Genomic DNA, 19238 nt, shown 5'->3' with positions numbered 1-19238 from the left:
CTTTTGATTCCTAGCCTTCATCTCTGTCTCCCTTCCCTGGCCTCCTCTGCCTGGACTTCCAGGCCCACCTAGGTCCCTCCTTTTCTCCACTCTGTCCTCCCAACCCCTTTAGATCTGAGCTGAGTCACTTGCCTTCTTACCTATCCTGCCTTCTGCCCAGGAGCAAAGACATCCTCAGACTTTCTCTGGTGCAGTCTAAGGTGCAGCTCCCTTGGGTTAGGAAACTGAACTTCTTACTTAGTCTTCGGGGGTTTCCATGACGCCCCCTGAAAAAGCCTCTGGAAAACCGTGACAGGTGTGTCAGAGTCCAGATGCCCAGAGTTCTGTAAGTGTAGGGAGCAGAGGCAGGCATCTGGGTTTGCCGTGCCCCTATCCCCAGTGGGGAATGAGTCTGACTCTAATTACAGCTACTCTGAGGAATGTGGTAGAGCCATGGCAGGTGAGACCAGCAGGTAGACAACCACCTCACATCAGCTGGGATGTGCCTTCCTCGTGAAGAGAGGAAGAGGGTGACTACTACACTCTCTGGGTTCCATCATATGTCTAACAGAGAAGCCACCATGCAGACTGCCCAGAGCTCTTGCCCTGGAAGCCCCCCAGATACTGGTGATGGGTGGGAGCCAGCCCTATGCCGGGGAGAGGTCAACTTCGGAGGGTCCGGGAAGAAGCGAGGCAAGGTAGGAGCACCAGGTACTTGGGTGACATCTACCATGCCTGGAATCCCCACGTCTTACTTCCCCCTCAAAGCCCAGCACCAGGGCCTGCTCACCCTGGGCCACTCCTTACGATCTGAGTTCAGAGACCCTGACCAGATGGGCAAAAGTTGAGAGCTGCTTCCTGCCCTTGTGATTATGGAAACCTTGAGGTCCAGGACTCACTCCCCACTCACAAAGGGAAGATACACTGCAATGGCCCATACCACACAGAGACCTTACCCCAAGAGGGTCTAAGGCCCGCCTCCTGTGACCTGCCCTTTCCCATAAGCCCAGCCTCCTCCCCCACACCCAGAATCCCTTGAGAACTCCCTCCAACCTAATATTTATCATATGTCCAGAATCCCCCAACCCAGTGCTGCCTACCTGTGCCGGAACCCTGAACCCCCTACCCCCCTCACCCTGCAGTTTGTAAAGGTGCCAAGCAGTGTGGCCCCCTCCTTGCTCTTTGATCTCCTGCTCACCGAGTGGCACCTGCCAGCCCCTAACCTGGTAGTGTCCCTGGTGGGTGAGGAGCGACCTTTTGCTATGAAGTCCTGGCTTCGGGACATCCTGCGGAAGGGGCTGGTGAAAGCAGCTCAGAGCACAGGTAAGGCTCTCCCTGGGCTGGGTCTGTCTGGCCTACCGCCCTGCTTACTGCCGGGATGGGGGCGGCATTCCTCCCTGACATTTTCCCCACTCAGCCACCTTTGGTGGTGCCTAAGGAGGCCATGGGAGCCATGGGGATGTGGTGCAGGTGAACTTAAAGGCTTTCTCCAGCTGATCTGTGGTGGCCAGAAGCTGGTCCTCCCTGAGAGCTACCCCCTCCACTTATAAGCCATGGCCTCCTACCAGTATCAATGTCGGTCCCCACACATCCTTGGGGAGCAATCTGATAACTTGTAGATGTCAGAAACAAACCCCTGAGCTTTATTTTTAAAATGTATAGGTCCAGGGGATATTCTGCTTTTATTTCTGCTGTGACAAATACTGTGACCATAAGAAACTCAGGGAAGAAAGGATTTCCTTGGCTTACAATTCCATGTCACAGCCCATCATTTCAGAGACATGAAGGCAGAAATTTGAGGCAGCTAGTCACATCCCATCCACAGCCAAGAACAAAGAGAATAAACACAGCTTTATTCATTTGTTCTCATTAAGCTTTCTCCTTTTTATGCAATTACTTTGGTGTCCAGGGAATGATGCCGCCCTCAGTGTGTGGGGTCTTTCTACATGACTTAATCTGGCACAGACATACCCAACTGACTAAGCTGTTCTAGATTAAGATTCTCTTCCCAGGTGATTCTGGGTTGTGTCAAGTTGATGGTTAAAAACTGAGCAGCACAGGAGCCAGAGAGATGCTCAGCAGTTAAGGGCATGCATGGCTCTTGCAGGAAACTGGAGCCTTGTTCCCAGTACCCATGCCAGGCAGCTTGAAACTGCACATAATTCTAGGAAGATTCAACACTCTTGTCCCTCAGGCAACTTCACTCATACACATATACTGAATGCACTCACATCACTAAAAATAAATTTGCTGCCAGGCAGTGCTGACACCACCTTTAATCCCAGCACTCAGGAAGCAGGGACAGGTGATCACTATGAGTTCGAGGCCAAGGTGGTCTACAGAATGAGTTCCAGGACTGTTATACAAAGAAGAAAGCAAAATAAATAAAACTGACCAGCACAGGAAGATATTTCAGTAAAGACCAGAGTTCAGTCTCTAGCACCTATACAGAAAGTTGGGCATGGAGGCATGTACTTGTGATCCCATTGTAAAGGTAAACAGATAAGAAAGGCCCTGTAGCTTGCTGGCTTGTCAGACTTGCCAAATCAGTGAGCTCCAGGTTTATCAGAGACTATCTTTTTTTGTTTGTTTTGGTTTTAGTTTTTCAAGACAGGGTTTCTCTGTGTAGGTTTGGAGCCTGCCCTGGAACTTGCTCTGTAGACCAGGCTGGCCTAGAACTCACAGAGATCTGTCTGCCTCTGCCTCCTGAGTGCTGGGATTAAAGCCGTGCACCATCACTGCCTGGCCATTAGAGACTGTCTTACACAGACAAGATGGATGGCACCTTTGGCCAACACATGCATTTGTCCCCATATAGGTGTTCTGCACACCCAGCAGGAAGGTTGGAGATTCTGAGTCTCTCATTGCAAAAGTGATTAAAATAAAAGAACATTTTGCAGTCAAATGCAAGTGGGAACTTTGTCATCCAGATCCTTGCCCAGAACAGGCTACAGGGCAGCATCTATGATGAATCTTGGAAAATGTCACTGTCTACCACATACATATCCTCCCTGAGCCTTAGTATCTCCATCAGCTTCAAAATGTTCCCTGTAGCTGAGCATAGTGGTACATACTATATTCCTAGTACATGGAATGCTGAAACAGGGGAATTACTTCTAGTTACAGGCTAGACTGCACAAGAGACCCTGTCTCAGGGGAGGAAAAAAGGCATTTATAATCACCTGATTCTCAGGTCACTAAATAGTATGAATATAGCTAGGGGATGGAGTTGAGCCAGCCAGCTATAAGGACTCCAAGACTTTTCTCTCCCAACTCCCATAGGTGCCTGGATCCTCACCAGTGCCCTCCGTGTAGGCCTGGCCCGCCATGTTGGGCAGGCTGTGCGTGATCACTCTCTGGCTAGCACATCTACCAAGGTTCGTGTAGTGGCCATTGGAATGGCCTCTCTGGACCGTATCCTTCACCGTCAGCTTCTGGATGGTGTCCAGGTTAGTGATAGGTTTATGGGCCCATGCTGCTAGAGTCCAGTAAGCCTGGGTAGGTAGAGGAAGCTATGGAGGGCTATGTTACCCACAGAGGCTCTGAGATATTGAGAGCTGGGGAACAAGTGTGGGCTTCACTGGGAAGAAAGACAGTGGTTCTACAGGCTCAGCACTCCCCAGCAGGTGGCAGCATCACTCAGGAATAAGGGTAGGACCTGGTGCACTCCTCTAGGGAGTCAGACTGATTGTCCTCTGGGGCCAGCCTGGCTGGAAGGCTGTCCTCAAGTCCCAGGAAACCCTGGCCAGGTGGCTTCTTCTCTCTGGTATTCATTCACATCCCCCACTCTGTGGACTGCATAAGGCATAACCAATGAGAAGCCCAGGAGGCCCCACTGAGGTGAAGTCTGGACCCCAGCCCAGAAGAGTCTAGAAGGTGGAGCTTGCACAGCCCTGGCCCCAGCTGTTTCCATGGTTCACTCATTCCAGAGAGGCCCCCGGCCCAGCAGTCCAGCCTCCCTCTGCCTGAGGGGTGGGGACTCTGAGGCCTTGCTGAAGCCTTGCCCAGGGCCCCAGCATGGCGCGCACAGCACAGCAAAGCAAGGCCCAGCCAAAGCTGCTCCTGAGGTCCCCACCTTTTCTTGTCTTCCCAAACGCTGGCACAGGAGGATACCCCCGTCCACTACCCTGCAGATGAGGGCAGCATCCAGGGACCGCTCTGTCCCCTGGACAGCAATCTCTCCCACTTCATCCTGGTGGAGCCTGGCACCCTCGGTAGTGGGGACGGATTGGCAGAGCTACGGCTGAACCTGGAGAAGCACATCTCTCAGCAGAGGACGGGTTATGGGGGTAAGGCTCACACCAGCTGCACAGAGCAGCATCTTGGGGATGTGCACATGGAGATAGGGTAGCACCAGCAAGAACTTCATGGAGAGTGGGAAAGGGCCTTCCAGGAAGCACACACACACACACACCACCACCACCACATGCCTGAGCGTACAAGGCCTGGGAAGAAGAGCTGTTGGGGTGGGATAGGAGAGTGGCACAGCTGGGTAGTATGGCCCTAGACAGGCAGCCACTTCCTGGCTAGATAGCAGGGCAGCTGTCACTGTTTAATTGGCACTGCCCTGGCTGCAGACACTGCCAGCCTATAAGCTTCCCGAGAGGCGCAGTCCCCTCCACTGCCACCAGGGAACAGAAATTTGTGAAGTAATGGGTACAACTGTGGCCAGTGGTGGGTGTGAAAGAGAGGAGGCCTGGGAAAATATTAGTAGACAACAATGTTTATAAGCTACAATATCATTACTTAGAATGCGTGTGAATGATATATTAACAAACAACAATATAATTCTTTGGTGAAGCCAGTACGTTAGCAATAGAACCAGACCCGAGTCTGACACCACAAAAACCTCAATAGGAACCCAGCAGTTTGGAGCTACTCCCACCAACTTCTACCCCTTTGTTGGCCCAGTGTGTCTCTTATGACACAAAGCCATTCTGTCTGATGCTGGTAGTGTGGCTACCTAGCCATAGTGTAGTTGCCCTTGGGATATGGTAGCACCACAAGGCTTCTTTCCTTTCACGTACTTCGTACTTACTTGTCACGTGCCAACTCTGGATAGTACAGACATATGGTTGAAGTCTTGGCCTCCTATGGCTCAGAGATTTGACACACTGTCTTGGTTCACCCTTACTTTGCAAGGGGGGTATGGGCTGGGGAACTAGCTCAGTTTGTAGAGTGCTTGCCTGTTCCATGCAAAGCTCTGAGTTCCATCTGCAGCATGGAATAAACCAGGCACTGTGGCACATGCCTGTAACCCTAGCACTCTGGAAATGGAAAAAGGTGCATCATCCTAAACTACATTTCAAATCAAGACCAGATAGGGATATATCAGAATTAAAAAAAAAAAAAGCCAAGCAGTGGGATGCACGCCTTTAATCCCAGCTCTTGGAAGGCAGAGGCAGGCAAATCTCTGAGTTCAAGGCCAGTGAGTTACAGGACAGCCAGGACTATTATACAAAGAAACTCTGTCTCAAAAAACAAAACAAACAAAACCAGAAGGAGGAGGAGAGGAAGGGAGGAAGGAACGAAGGAAGAAAGGAAGCTTTTTGGCAGGGTGTGCCAAAAGCATGGTAGCTGGGAGGGGTGTGTCTGAAGCTGGGGGTGGTTGCCCCACCTAATGAGGAGGACCTGAGTTTCTCCCTTTCTGAGACTCGAGTAGCCTCATGGTTGCTATGCCACAGGTACCAGCAGTATTCAGATCCCTGTCCTTTGCCTGCTAGTCAATGGTGACCCCAGAACCCTGGAGGTAAGGGCAGGGGAGAGGAAGGGTACAACTGGAGCCAGGGAGGGTGTGGTGGTCTCCCAGGGTGCCCCAAGGGTGGTGGGGGGCTGAGGCACCTCCTAAAAGTGCATCTGGATGTCGCCTCTGCCTCCCTAGAGGATTTCCAGGGCAGTGGAGCAGGCTGCCCCCTGGCTGATCCTGGCGGGTTCTGGGGGCATCGCTGATGTACTTGCTGCCCTGGTGAGCCAGCCTCATCTCCTGGTGCCCCAGGTGGCTGAGAAGCAGTTCAGAGAGAAATTCCCCGGCGAGTGTTTCTCCTGGGAAACCATTGTACACTGGACGGAGCTGGTACAACTATAGCCATCTGCTGCCTCTGTCAGCCAGCAACCCCTGGGTGGGGGATGATGTTCTTGAAAGTCCTTCAGGATTTGCCTGTGCCCTCTCTTCCCATCCCATCTTGGAATTATCCGGGACCTTGTGTAGCAGTGAGACTAGGCAACCAGCCAGCTTGTCAGGCTGTGGGTGGTCCTGAGTTAGGCTTGTGGGTCAGCAGGGACAGAATGGTTCCTCTGAGGCCCCTTCCAGCCTCCACTCAGACCTCAAGGCCTCTTCCTGGTCTTAGCTCCAGAACATTGCTGCGCACCCCCACCTGCTCACTGTGTACGACTTTGAGAAGGAGGGTTCCGAGGACCTGGACACTGTCATCCTCAAGGCACTTGTAAAAGGTGAGCCATGTAGACCTGCCCTCAGAGGCAGCACGACTCAGAGCAGTGTCCACAGCGGGTGCCTGTCAGCCCTCCCCAGGTAGGAAAGGTGACTCCCCAATTCATGAAGCCCTTCTGAAGAATTCAGTTCAGTGACTTAAAACCTAGCCTCAGAGCATTGTAACCATCACCAGTTCTGGAATCTTTCTATTACCCCTCCCCCCAAAAAGCCTTCGTAACTTCACCTTGTCTCCAGGTCCCCTGCCTGCTTTCTGTCTAAAGATGTGAGCTTTAGGGCCACTTTACATGAATGGAATTACAACCTGCATTGTTTGTACCCAGTCTCCCTCATGAAGCACAGTGTCTGACACATCCATCCCCATGGCAGCTGGCGTCAGGAAGTCCTTACTCTCCAAGGCTGAGTTCTAACATTTACTGAGTAGATGTGCCATGGGTCTGTCCACTCAGCCACGGATGGAGATGCTAGATTACAACTCAGGCTTGTCGGTGCACCGGGGCTGATGTGGAACAGGTGTACATAGGCTGGAGGCTGGGAGGGAGAGGCAGTGCCTAGGGAAGAGATGGGGCATCCCTGAGACCGTAAGGGGCAACTCCAAGAAGGCCTGGGGCACCTGAGGCTGGGAATGAGGCTCAGTTGGTAGAATGTTTGAGCCAGGTGGTGGTGGCACATGGGAGATAGAGGCAGGTGGATCTCTTTGAGTTCCAGGTCTTCCTGGTCTGTAGAATGAGATCCAGAATACTCAGGGATACACAGTGTAACACTGTCTTGAAACAAAACAAAAAAGTTTGCCTAGCATATACAAGGCCCTGGGTTCAATTTCAGTACTACACAAACCAGGTGTGGTAGCTTACACCCGGTAGGCAGGAAAATCAGCAGCTCAAAGTCATCTTTGGCTACATTCAAGGTCAGCCCTGGCCTACAAAAGGGCTCTCTGGATTTAGCCACTCCCTTCCCAAGACAGCAAGGCCCCGGGAGCAGTATATAGGACCACATGTGGTTTTCAGAGAGTCATAGTCTCATGGAGGCAAAAGCCTGGTGCTCTTAATTCTGGGGATTGGAGGTAACTGTGGCCTCCAGTGAAAATGTGCAGTCATCTCCATGGAAGAATTGTGCCTGCATGGGAATGTACTGCCCTGCCCTGTTTGTGGACAAGGAGGTGTTGGCCAAGGTGCTACTACTGAAAACATACTTGAGCGGACTATGTCCAAGGGGTTCTGGGATGTCATCCCTGAGTATTTAGTCCTCTGCCTATTGCTGCTGTTCTAAGGCAGCTGCCAACCACCATCAAGTCCTCACAGAGTTCCAGTCCCTTCCTTTCATCTCTGTGGGACTTACTCCCACCCATAGCCTGCAAGAGCCATAGCCAAGAGGCCCAAGACTACCTAGACGAGCTCAAGTTGGCAGTGGCCTGGGACCGCGTGGACATTGCCAAGAGCGAGATCTTCAATGGGGACGTGGAATGGAAGGTGCTCCCCTACACAGGCCTGATTTGGGTCTGGGCTGGGGCTGGGGATGCACTGAGGCCTAAAGAAGTGGGGTCTCTCTTCTGTCCCAGTCAAAATGATGCTGGGGAACCCCCAAAGTCCAGGCTGGGGTGTGGGAGTCCTGACATTCTTACCGTCAGCTCATCAGACCTTTCCCATCTCTGGTCCCTGAGGCCAGCATGCTCTGCTGACCCATGCCTGCCCCAGCTTCAGGTTACAGGTTGGGGTGCCCAGGGGAGGATGCCCAGCCCCTCTTCTTCCCTCTCACTGTCCTGATCTCCTCCTCCACTGGGTGAATTCAGTCCTGCGACCTGGAAGAGGTGATGACGGACGCCCTAGTGAGCAACAAGCCTGACTTTGTGCGCCTCTTTGTGGACAGCGGCGCTGATATGGCCGAGTTCTTGACTTATGGGCGGCTGCAGCAGCTTTACCACTCTGTGTCCCCTAAGAGCCTCCTCTTTGAACTGCTACAGCGTAAGCATGAGGAGGGCCGGCTGACACTGGCTGGTTTGGGTGCCCAGCAGGCCCGGGAGCTACCCATTGGACCGCCCGCTTTCTCACTCCATGAGGTCTCCCGTGTACTCAAGGATTTCCTGCATGATGCCTGCCGTGGCTTCTACCAGGATGGGCGCAGGATGGAGGTGAGTAGAACCAGGTTGGCCAGGGTGTGCTGGACAGGCTGAATGTTGATGCCCTGTTCTACAGGAGAGGGGACCGCCCAAGCGGCCCACAGGCCAAAAGTGGCTGCCAGATCTCAATCGGAAGAGTGAGGACCCTTGGAGGGATCTGTTCCTGTGGGCTGTGCTACAGAACCGTTATGAGATGGCCACATACTTCTGGGCCATGGTGAGCAGCCACCTCAATCCACAACTCCCTTGGCATCCTGAGAAGCAGACTGGAGAATGTTGGAACAGTTGGGCCACCTTCTAAGATCCTGTATCTCCATCTTCCAGGGCCAGGAGGGTGTGGCTGCTGCTTTAGCTGCCTGCAAGATCATAAAGGAAATGTCCCACCTGGAGAAGGAGGCAGAGGTGGCCCGCACCATGCGTGAGGCCAAGTATGAGCAGTTGGCCCTGGGTGAGTGACAGGCAGAAGACCTCTGCTTCTGTTCCCCTGCAGACAGAGAAGTAGCTGACTCCAGAAAGTGGCCCGGGGTGACCCCCATGGCCTCCTATGTAGAGCAGAACACAGAGTAGTCCCTTCTGAGGGTGGAGGTTGGTCAAAAAGTCCTGACAGGGAGGTGAAGATGTTATAGTTCATAATATATGATGGGCCCTACCACAGAGTGGAAGCCATTTGTGGCAATTGAGGCCCTCACAGTATTAAGCAGAAATGGGGAAGGGCCAGAGAAGATCAGAGGTTGGGAAAGGCCTGGGACCAGGCAGGGACTCTCAGTGGCCCTGTAGCATGGGAGGCCTGGCTGGACCCCAGAAAGTAGATGCAGGATGTATGCTGCAGATGATGGGGACCCTGGTATCATATCAGTGCCCCATTCTAGCAGCCAGCTTCGGGCACAGATCTTTTCTCAGAGTGCTACAGCAACAGCGAGGACCGTGCCTTTGCCCTGCTGGTGCGCAGAAACCACAGCTGGAGCAGGACCACTTGCTTGCACCTGGCCACTGAAGCTGACGCCAAGGCCTTCTTTGCCCATGATGGTGTACAAGTGAGTGATCAGCCTAAGGATGGCCTGGGGACAAGGAAGATTGGCAGGGCCCAGACTATCCACCCAGGACACTGAGTTACCTCAGCTAATGTCCCAGCCTACAGCTTCCAGTCCATGCCCAAGCTACATAGGGAAGGGACTGGACCAGGAAGACTGGCTGGGTTCTACCTTCCTCCATTAGGGATGCTTTTCTAGCTTGGTTCTTGGACTCAGAAACACCTGTTCTCAGTTTGTCCTTAACCCCAATCCATAATTCTGTTACTGAAGGGTTACAACAAAACTGGGTATGTGGCTCGTTTAATAGAATGTACAGCATGCATGAAGCCCTGGGTTCAATCCCAGAACTGAACAAATCAGGTGTAGTGGCCCATGAAAGCAATCCCATCACTAGAGAGGTGGAAACAGGAGGATCAGGAGTTCATCCTCAGCTATGTAGTTCTTAGTTATCCTGATCTATATGCGACTGCCCCAAAGGAAAAAAAGGAAGGCAGGCTGCAAACAGTCAAACACATGCTCCTGGAAAGTCTGGCCTCCTACCAGAGCAGATGCTCCAGGAGAGGGCTTGAGACAATTCTGGGAAAAGCATCTCAGGCACAGGGACCTAGGTGAGTGAAAGTGTGGTGGTAGGCAGCCAGACCATGTGACTTTATTCTAGGCATTCCTGACCAAGATCTGGTGGGGAGACATGGCCACAGGCACACCCATCCTACGGCTGCTGGGTGCCTTCATCTGCCCTGCTCTCATCTATACTAACCTCATCACCTTCAGGTCAGTTTATGCAGGCAGCAGCAGGTACCAGAGTCTCTCGCTGCACCCACTTTTTATAGCTCAATGTCCAGTTAGCTATGTGAGCCCTCCTTCTCTGTCTCTATGCTCAGGGTGTCCTTCTCTGTATTGCAGTGAGGATGTCCCACAGAGGATGGGCCTGGAAGATCTGCAGGAGCCAGACAGCTTGGACGTGGAAAAGAGCTTCCTGTGCAGCCAGGGTGGCCAGTAAGGGGTAGCGGGGGTGGGGTGGGGGTGGGGGTGAAATGGATAAAGGGGGCAGGGCCAGGAAGGATGGTGTGAGGAAAAGTGGAAGGAGCTAGGAAAGTGGGAAAGATAAAATGGTTCCAGAAAGACAGGGCAGGAGACTATAGAAGGGACAGAAGAAGGCCAAGAAGGATAGAGAAGGCTGGAGAGCACAGGGGGGGGGGGGATTAAGAGGAATGGAAGAGGCTGGGGAGGATGGATAGAGACACTTGGCAGTGGCCAGTGTCTAGACACAGGTAAACAGAGGCAAGCTCCCATGGGGTACTGTGGTTGGGTGCCTCCTTACCATAGTGACCTCCTCTGTACCCACACAGACTGGAGAAGCTGACAGAGACGCCAAGGACTCCAGGCGATCCAGGCCCACAAGTGGCCTTCCTGCTCACACGGTGGCGGAAGTTCTGGGGGGCTCCTGTGACCGTGTTCCTGGGGAATGTTGTCATGTACTTTGCATTCCTCTTCCTGTTCACCTATGTCCTTCTGGTGGACTTCAGGCCACCTCCCCAGGGGCCATCTGGATCTGAGGTTACCCTCTATTTCTGGGTGTTTACACTGGTGCTGGAGGAAATTCGACAGGTCAGTGGAGAGCATGGCTCACTCTTGCACTCTGCAATTCAGGCTGTGTTATCTGTAGCTCCAGGTGGGGCCTGCTCTGGGGTCTAAGACTTTTCTCTGTGTGGCCTTCCTGTCAATCCAGTCTACTGTGTCATGGTCCCAGCTCCAGAGCAAGCCCTTACCTTGATCAGAATAAGCCCTGGTCCTTGTCACAGAGTCTTGATAGTCATCACAGAGCCCAGATTATGATCACAAACTGAGCTGATTTCAGCTCCATCCTGAGCCCTGAGCCCTGCTCCAGATTGATCGCAATCGTGACTCCCTAGTCAGAGATTGAACCCTGACATGAGTCACTGGCTGAGTCCAGACACTCCACGTAAACTGACCCTGAGTTTTAGTCACAGACAGTCCTGACTCCAAGTTCAGATTGACCTCACTTTTTTGTCCCCAGACTTGGATCTGAAATCTCTTCATTTGATACCCCCAGTCCTAGCCATACAATGGGTCCTAGTTAACAGTTGTTTCTGATCAACTTGGAAAACTGAGCCCTGATCCATGTAGATTCTTTCTATCCTGGTCTCAGCAAAGTGGACCTGGCCACTGTAACCAGACTTCCTCCTCTGCCAGGGCTTCTTTACAGATGAGGACACACACCTGGTGAAGAAGTTTACTCTCTATGTGGAAGATAACTGGAACAAGTGTGACATGGTGGCCATCTTCCTGTTCATTGTCGGGGTCACCTGTAGGTCTGTAGCCTCAGATGGGCTGGTGGGCAGGCTCTAGGGGGGCCCACTAGGCTCTCTGAAATCCTAGTGTGGTCCTGGAACCTGCCTTTTGGCCATTTAGCTGGTGTACTTGTGTCTTGGGGAGAACCTCTTGCCCTCCATGGGCACTAGCAGCCCTACCCAGCCTTTGTCTCTCCCCAGGATGCTGCCCTTGGTGTTTGAGGCTGGCCGCACTGTTCTAGCCATTGACTTCATGGTGTTCACACTTCGGCTCATCCACATCTTTGCCATTCACAAACAGCTGGGTCCTAAGATCATCATTGTAGAGCGGATGGTGGGTCCTCAACACCCTGACCCTTGAGGGGGATGAGGCACTGGGACCCCTACCTTGGATAGATGAGAAACCTTGACCCAGTGGATGGTGAGTCCTCAGGACCCTAAACCTATTGGGGGTGAGTCCCCTGGGACCAGGATAGCTGAGGAGCCCAAAGGAACACTACTCAGATGGTAAGGACCCTGAGCTTTAACTCTGGATGAGAGTGAACCACCACTGTGTCCATCTAAAAGAATGATCCCTATAACCCCAGCCTTGGGTAGATGGGACCCTAGCTCTGGGTGGAGGTGAGCCCCTTGAACCCTAACTTGGGTTAGGGGTGAGCCCTCTCAGACCTTGATCTTGGGTAGTGATGAGCCCTGTGGGTTTCCAACCCTGGTTAGTGATGAGAATCCTGGGACCTCCAACCCTGGATGGGGGTAAGTCCTGTAACCTCAACCAAGGTAGTGGTGAGTACTCTGATACTCTAGGCCTGAGAGGGGATGATCCCTCTGGGACTCTAATCCTTGGTTAAGGTGAGAACCCAGGAACTCCATTCCTAGGTGAGGGTAAGATCTCTAGACTCCCACATGGAGGAAAATGAGCTCCTCTGACTCCTGCAGGAGAGTTCCCACCCAGTCCATCTGTGACTGTGACCCTCTTCCCTGCAGATGAAGGATGTCTTCTTCTTCCTCTTTTTCCTGAGCGTGTGGCTTGTGGCCTATGGTGTGACCACTCAGGCCCTGCTGCACCCCCACGACGGCCGTCTGGAGTGGATTTTCCGCCGTGTACTCTACCGGCCTTACCTGCAGATCTTTGGACAAATCCCTCTGGACGAGATTGATGGTTTGTGCTAAGCTAGGAAGGTGGACTGATGGGCTGGTAGGCTCAAGGATATGTGGTCCTCCACTTGGGACTTCTGTGTCACTAGGGCCCTGACTGGAAATGCCCGAGACAATTACATCCTAAGAGCAAGACATAGCCAGCCATGGAGCCCCTACCTCTTCCCTGACTGGGAAGAGAAGGGCATGGGGATCCCAAATAACCAGAGCTGGCTTCCTGTCTGAGGAGGCTGAGGGCTGCGCTGAGCCTTGGAAGGAGGGGTCTTGTGAGGGGCAGAGGATGGGCAGACATTAAGAGCACAGCATGAATATTTGTTAATAGATGACAGTGAGGCTGGAGCAAGCCCAGGCCTCCAGGGACAGAAAGGCTGGAAACTAACTTCTAACTGGGATGTTCCCAAGCCATCCCTTGGGCTGTTTTCTGCTCCCCACCCCAGTGCCTTTGGTGTTTGCTCAACCTGAGCCACCACTTTTCTAGGCCATTAGCTTAAGCAGATACTGCCTGCCTCTCCCCTCCCCCTCATCATATGGTCTCATGGTCCCAGTCCCTGCGGGCAAGAACAGGAAGCTGAGTGCCCCAGCCAGGGCAGCTCTGGGGTCTCAGTTCCGTAGTTGCTACAACATTGGCCTCTCTTCTACAGGCATTGGGGAACAGGCTCAGGCCAACTGGCAGCCTAGAAGGGCAGTGGGATGGGAGGTCCTTAGTCTAGGCATGGAGGCCACTGCAGGGATAGCAGAGCTACATGGATGTGGCTGGCATAGTGAGCCATGAACAGTCTTGGCAAGCCCCTGAGAATGGGCTGGTATTCTCTAACATTCCTGTGCTTGGAGGGAAACTGAGACTTGGGTAATTCTGGCACAGTTTGTGGGGTATGGAGATGGGGGAAGTTCTTCCCTTCCCTTCTTCCCTCCCCCAACATCACATTTGTCCCTCCTTCCACCAAGCTCTGGGCCCCAGGGCCGACTTTGTGTTCAATCAGGCTATGTGGGCCTTCTCAGGTAAGTGTAGATTTACAGCTTCACAAAGGAGGGCTTGGCCACCCCTCTGGAGCACCTTGGGTAGGGAAGAGAGTGGGGAAACAGCTTCAGGAACAGATTCACAGGCTGGTGGGGGCCACTAAGGCAGCCTTGGAGGGGACAAGATGAGATCTGGCACTCTCAGATGGCTGCATGCACCCCTCCATGCAATACAACACTCATTTACTCGCCCATGGGTTGACTAATCATAATAACTCACTGGGCCAACAAGGCAGAGATTTGTCCTAGGAAGGGAGAGAGAGTCAGAGAAATACCAGTACATATAGGTAGACCCTGAAAGTCCTACATACCAGAATTGCACCCCCCAGGCAGCCTCCCTGGAGTATCACTTGTAACACACTAATCTGGAAGAACAGGGATAGGACGGGGACATATTCACATATGTTCATACCTACTTACACGGTGGTCATGCATCAGCACACGGCCTGGAGAAGACAGGGGATGGAACCAGGAGTAGAGATGACAACTTTAACCTGTGCTTCCACGCAGGCTTGGCCAGGTGTGGCCAGGGTGGGGACCTGCAGGGGAGAAGCATAAATAAAGGGGCTGACAACTGGAAGGGGCTAGTATTGTGTCCCAGAGCCCTTGGGAGGATGCCCAGGGCCTTAGAAACTCACAGAGTGGGTAGAGATACCTGGAAGGTAGCAGACTCACTCCCAACAAGGAGCCCTGGTTGGGAAAAGCATGGGCGTTAAGCCTCTTTGGGGTAGGTGGAGGAATTATTTCATGCAATGATAGAAAGAAATGGGCTCCATTACTCTTCTATTCTCACTTTTGTTCCTCACATGGGCTTGGCTTGACTCCATGGCCTGGGACTCTTCCTGGGATCCCAGCAGAGAGGTCAGATGATAAGCAATCCACCTGTTAGTTTGGCGCAACTAGGGCCGGCTTCCACAATGCGACTTCTGGTGCTTTGTTGTTCACGTGGTGAGCCTTATGTAAAGCAGGCTTCTGGCTACATAGCTACATTTGCACCCTGGTGGCCTCCGCTTGGAACCACACTCCCAGTCTGAAGACATCTGCTTGCCTTGCAGAGGCCCGTGTGAACTGTTCACTTCACCCTCTGCTGCTGGAAAGTTCAGCTTCCTGCCCCAATCTCTATGCCAACTGGGTAGTCATTCTCCTGTTGGTCACCTTCCTGCTGGTCACCAATGTGCTACTTATGAACCTGCTGATTGCCATGTTCAGGTACCATTCTTCTTTCCTGCCCACCTGCCCTCACTACATCCTGGCTCCCTTTTCTCAGTGGGGCTGGTTTCAGGGTGCTGGCAGATATAGGACCTGTGTCCTTAGTAGAAAAGACTAATCCCTTTGGCTGCTGTGTCCACTGGGCTGACCCTACAGTAGAGAGCCAACACCCCAGGTCTGGGCATGCTATGAGCCCACCCCAGCTCAATAGCTGCTGTCTATTCTGCTAGGTAGGAGAGTGAGTCTACAGGGCTGGGAGCTCAGGCCTGCAGTGAGCCCCACTGCAGTACACCTGAGTTGGTGGCTAAGGGGGCGGGACTAGACCCCTGTCTTAATCTCCTTTCTTTCCATTGCTGCAGTAAGAAAAAGCTGTCTGAAAGCAACGTAGGGGATGACACGGTTTATTTCATCTTACACTCCCAGGTCACAGTCCATCACAGAGGGAAATTGGGGCAGGAGCTCAAAGCAGGAAGGAACCACTGAGGAATGCTGTTGGCTATCTCACTCAGGCTCATGTTTAGCTAGATTTCTTGCACAGCCCAAACCCACTTGCACAGAGAACAGCGTGGTCCACAATGGGTTGGGCCCTCTTACATCAATTAATAGTCAATATAATCCCCCACGGACAAGCCCACGGGGCAATGTGATCTTGACAGTCCCTCAATTGTGTTTCTCAGCTGACTCTTAGACTGTCGAGTTAACAGTTAAAGCTAACTATGTTAGCCTCCATCTCTGAATTGGACTCCCAGGACAGGCCAGCTACCCCTGGATGCAATTGAGGATGGCATATAGGGAGTGAGAAGTGAAGGGTTGAGATGAAGGATAGGAAGTGGGATACAGGATGGGGTGGCATGTGGGATGGGAGGTGGTTCCAGGTTCAGGTAGGGCGCTTCTATGAGCAAGGAAAGCAGTTTACAAGGCAAGGGTTTGGCCATATTTCCTGTAGCTACACATTCCAAGTGGTCCAGGGAAATGCCGACATGTTCTGGAAGTTTCAGCGCTACCACCTCATTGTTGAATACCATGGGCGACCAGCCCTGGCCCCGCCCTTCATCCTGCTCAGCCACCTGAGTCTGGTACTCAAGAGGGTCTTCAGGAAGGAAGCCCAGCACAAGCGTCAACACTTGGGTGAGGCTACAGGCTAGATGCCACTGTTCCCAAGGGTCCCACTGCCAAAGAAGACTCACAGAAAGGACTGGGGTTTCTCATCTAGGCCCTGTCAAGGATAACCAAAGCCCCGGACCCATACTAGACAGCCACAGGGCCATTCTGTCTCCTTGCAGCCCCAAATACCTCCATGGGGCTTATTTTTGCCATCTGTCTTGTGCTCTGCCTGGTGGCACCTGCCATAGTCCCTTGCCACAGCCTGAGTCTGGGCTCTGCCCTATGGGCTCACACAACTCTCCAAGGCTTGCTGCTGTCTCCTACCTTGCCAGAGAGAGATTTGCCTGACCCTTTGGACCAGAAGATCATTACCTGGGAAGCGGTTCAGAAGGAGAACTTCCTGAGTGCCATGGAGAAACGGAGGAGGGACAGCGAGGGGGAGGTGCTAAGGAAAACAGCACACAGGTGGGGAAGCCCGTGGGACCCCAAATGGCAGGCATATGAGTCTCGGGCTAGCAGGTGCCATCATGTCTGTCCATGGGCTGCTCAGAGATGTAGAAAGGGCCATCTGGAGGCCGGTGAACTCAGATGCAGTGGGGCTGGGTTGACCTTGGTCAGCTGGATGTTATGAGGGGCAATAAGTCTGGGAGGAGCTCCAACATGCAAGCTTGTGGAGGTGGGGGAAATATCTAGCCTTTTCAGTAATGGCTGAACTGCCTTAAGGCTGAGTGAGACTCTTGAATGCCAGTAATAGGACCTCTGAGCTGAAGAAATGTGGCTGGGTCACAAGACCCAGCACTCCAGACTCTTGCTCTAGGGAGGTGTGTGTGTGTGTGTGTGTGTGTGTAGGGGGGTGTCATTGGGAGCATAAACCCCTAATTAGGCATCTTTCTGCAATGGAAATCTCCCTTTATCCTCTCAAATCAGAAGAGCCATCCCCCTTGATGCCGGGTGGTGAAGAGGCTGTTCCTGAACACTTATGGGGATGGCCTGCTGTTTCTTCTCTTGCTAGTGGTCTATTCCAAGCAGGGACAGGACCTCAATCTCTGGGGATGTGGCAGTACAGGAGTGTCCCATATCCATAGACAGGCCCCAGATCAAGCTTGGGAAGAGTAGAGCAAGAAGAGGCAACAGCAGACAAAGGCTCTGAGAAAGCAGTTTAGAGCAGGCAGGCTCCCCCTTGTGGAGCGCCATGGAGGTGTCACATTTGCAGCTGGCCCTGCTTTCCACAGAGTGGATGTGATTGCCAAATACATCGTGGGGCTGAGAGAACAAGAAAAAAGGATCAAGTGTCTGGAATCACAGGCAAGCCAACAACCCACTGTCCATTCTTCTTGAGGTGGGGCCATCCTTCTGCTTCTATGGGAACTACCACAGCCCTGTACTAGCATCCTGATGGGCCACATTAGGGCCTGGAGAGTGGAGGGATTATGGGCAGGGGATGCCTGTCCCTGCCCCAAGTCACTTTAGAGACCCACTTTTCTTCTAGAGCTGGTCCAACAAAACCTAGATTCACCACCACATCCTGCCACCATTCCTTGTCATGTACCATGGGGGGAGCCTGGTCCACAGTAAGGAGTCCTGGGACAGCAGTGGCCCTGGCAGGAGGGGAGTCACATGGGAGGGACCCCATGCCAAAGACCAGCACCTCCCTTGGCTCCTTCCAGGCCAACTACTGTATGCTCCTCCTGTCCTCCATGGCTGACACAGTGGCTCCAGCTGGCACCTACTCAAGTAAGTGCTGTTCAGGCCATGGGAATGAGGTAGGCATGGGCTCCTCCCTTAGGCCACTGGATTAGAGAAGAGCAAAGCTTTTGGCTGTGCATCAGGTCCTGCCTTTCCCACCTGTGCTGGAAGTTCCTGCTGTCCTTGGCAGGTCACCATGCCTGAGGCATACAGGTGCCTAGGGGCAGAGCCATTATGTCCCAAGGCTCTGACTAGCACTGGCATCACTTCCCTTGTTCTGGCCCTTGACTGTCTCCTGCTTTGTACTACCTGGGACTCCACAGCTAAAGGTCCTTTCTCCCTTCCTTGCTCCCAGGCTCTCAGAACTGTGGTCGCAGGAGTCAGCCAACCTCTGCTAGAGACAGGGAGTACCCACAGGCTGGCTTGCCACCCTCAGACACCTGACATGGAGGGACCATCTGTCCTAGAGCCCCAGGCTATGCCGTCTTGGGCTTTTGTGACACATCAACCTTCCCCTACTCCCAGCAACCTCCAGAAACGGTTTCTAGGCATTGCCACAAACCACTTCTTGGACATCCCTTCCTCTGAAAATGAAACACGTCTCTTGGCACTTATCTGGGAGCTCCAGCAGTGTCTTCACTAGTAGGGAAAGTCACGGGCTTGGACTGGACAGGATTTAGTGAAGTCCCACACAGGACACCATCTGCCTAGATTGAGCTACTTGGGTCCTACCCTTAGTTCCTAAGAAACTGACCTTTTACACACTAGTTATTTTGTTTTCTGCCCTCAAAAACACTCTTCTTCAGCTGACCAGCCTCTAGAGGACTGGTAACCATCAGTTCCCATTGTTCTACCCCCACAGCAGTATCTGTGTAACCTTTGTGGCAGTAACCTCAGATACTGTTCAAGGGCACCCAATGCTGCTATAAAGCCTTAGACCACCTTGATTCTGCTACACTGGACTGACCACAGGGATAGCTGAACATGCATTTCAAACACCTGGGGAGCATGGAGTTACCTGACCAATTGAATGGCATCTCATTTGTTCCCATTGATCCTCAAATCATCTCACCATCCAGGCTGATCCCTCCTTTTGAGGGATCACTTAAGCCCTGGAATAGGGACTACAGCAGGTTGGGCAGATCTGGTGCTTTGCTTGCCAGGCTAGCTAGCTTGGTCCA

The 19238-nt window shown here is 52.8% G+C and overlaps 1 protein-coding gene across 1 annotated transcript; it reads left to right on the top strand.

The window, feature by feature from the left end:
* Positions 1–487: 487 nt before the first annotated feature.
* Positions 488–18640, top strand: Trpm5 (transient receptor potential cation channel subfamily M member 5). Its single transcript, XM_051193454.1, has 24 exons — positions 488–677; positions 1122–1302; positions 3262–3428; positions 4085–4268; positions 5664–5728; positions 5861–6052; positions 6327–6429; positions 7778–7896; positions 8217–8555; positions 8620–8760; positions 8868–8991; positions 9432–9577; positions 10233–10345; positions 10478–10570; positions 10924–11182; positions 11789–11907; positions 12088–12220; positions 12871–13045; positions 15114–15267; positions 16214–16395; positions 16704–16836; positions 17604–17676; positions 18039–18105; positions 18413–18640. The coding sequence occupies exons 1-24, from the start codon at positions 540–542 to the stop codon at positions 18499–18501; spliced, it is 3489 nt and encodes a 1162-aa protein (XP_051049411.1). The 5' UTR covers positions 488–539; the 3' UTR covers positions 18502–18640.
* The last annotated feature ends 598 nt before the right edge of the window (positions 18641–19238 follow it).

Source organism: Phodopus roborovskii, unplaced genomic scaffold (assembly GCF_943737965.1).
Source record: "Phodopus roborovskii unplaced genomic scaffold, PHOROB, whole genome shotgun sequence".
Taxonomy (NCBI): domain Eukaryota; kingdom Metazoa; phylum Chordata; class Mammalia; order Rodentia; family Cricetidae; genus Phodopus; species Phodopus roborovskii.
This window is presented reverse-complemented; position numbering and strand designations above follow the sequence as displayed.

Bases quoted from the DNA above. Each gene is read 5' to 3' on its own strand.
- Trpm5 (XM_051193454.1), top strand. From the start codon at position 540: ATGTCTAACAGAGAAGCCACCATGCAGACTGCCCAGAGCTCTTGCCCT. The intron at 16,396-16,703 runs GTGAGGCTACAG...CTACCTTGCCAG, and splicing joins GCACAAGCGTCAACACTTGG to AGAGAGATTTGCCTGACCCT. The intron at 18,106-18,412 runs GTAAGTGCTGTT...CCTTGCTCCCAG, and splicing joins TCCAGCTGGCACCTACTCAA to GCTCTCAGAACTGTGGTCGC.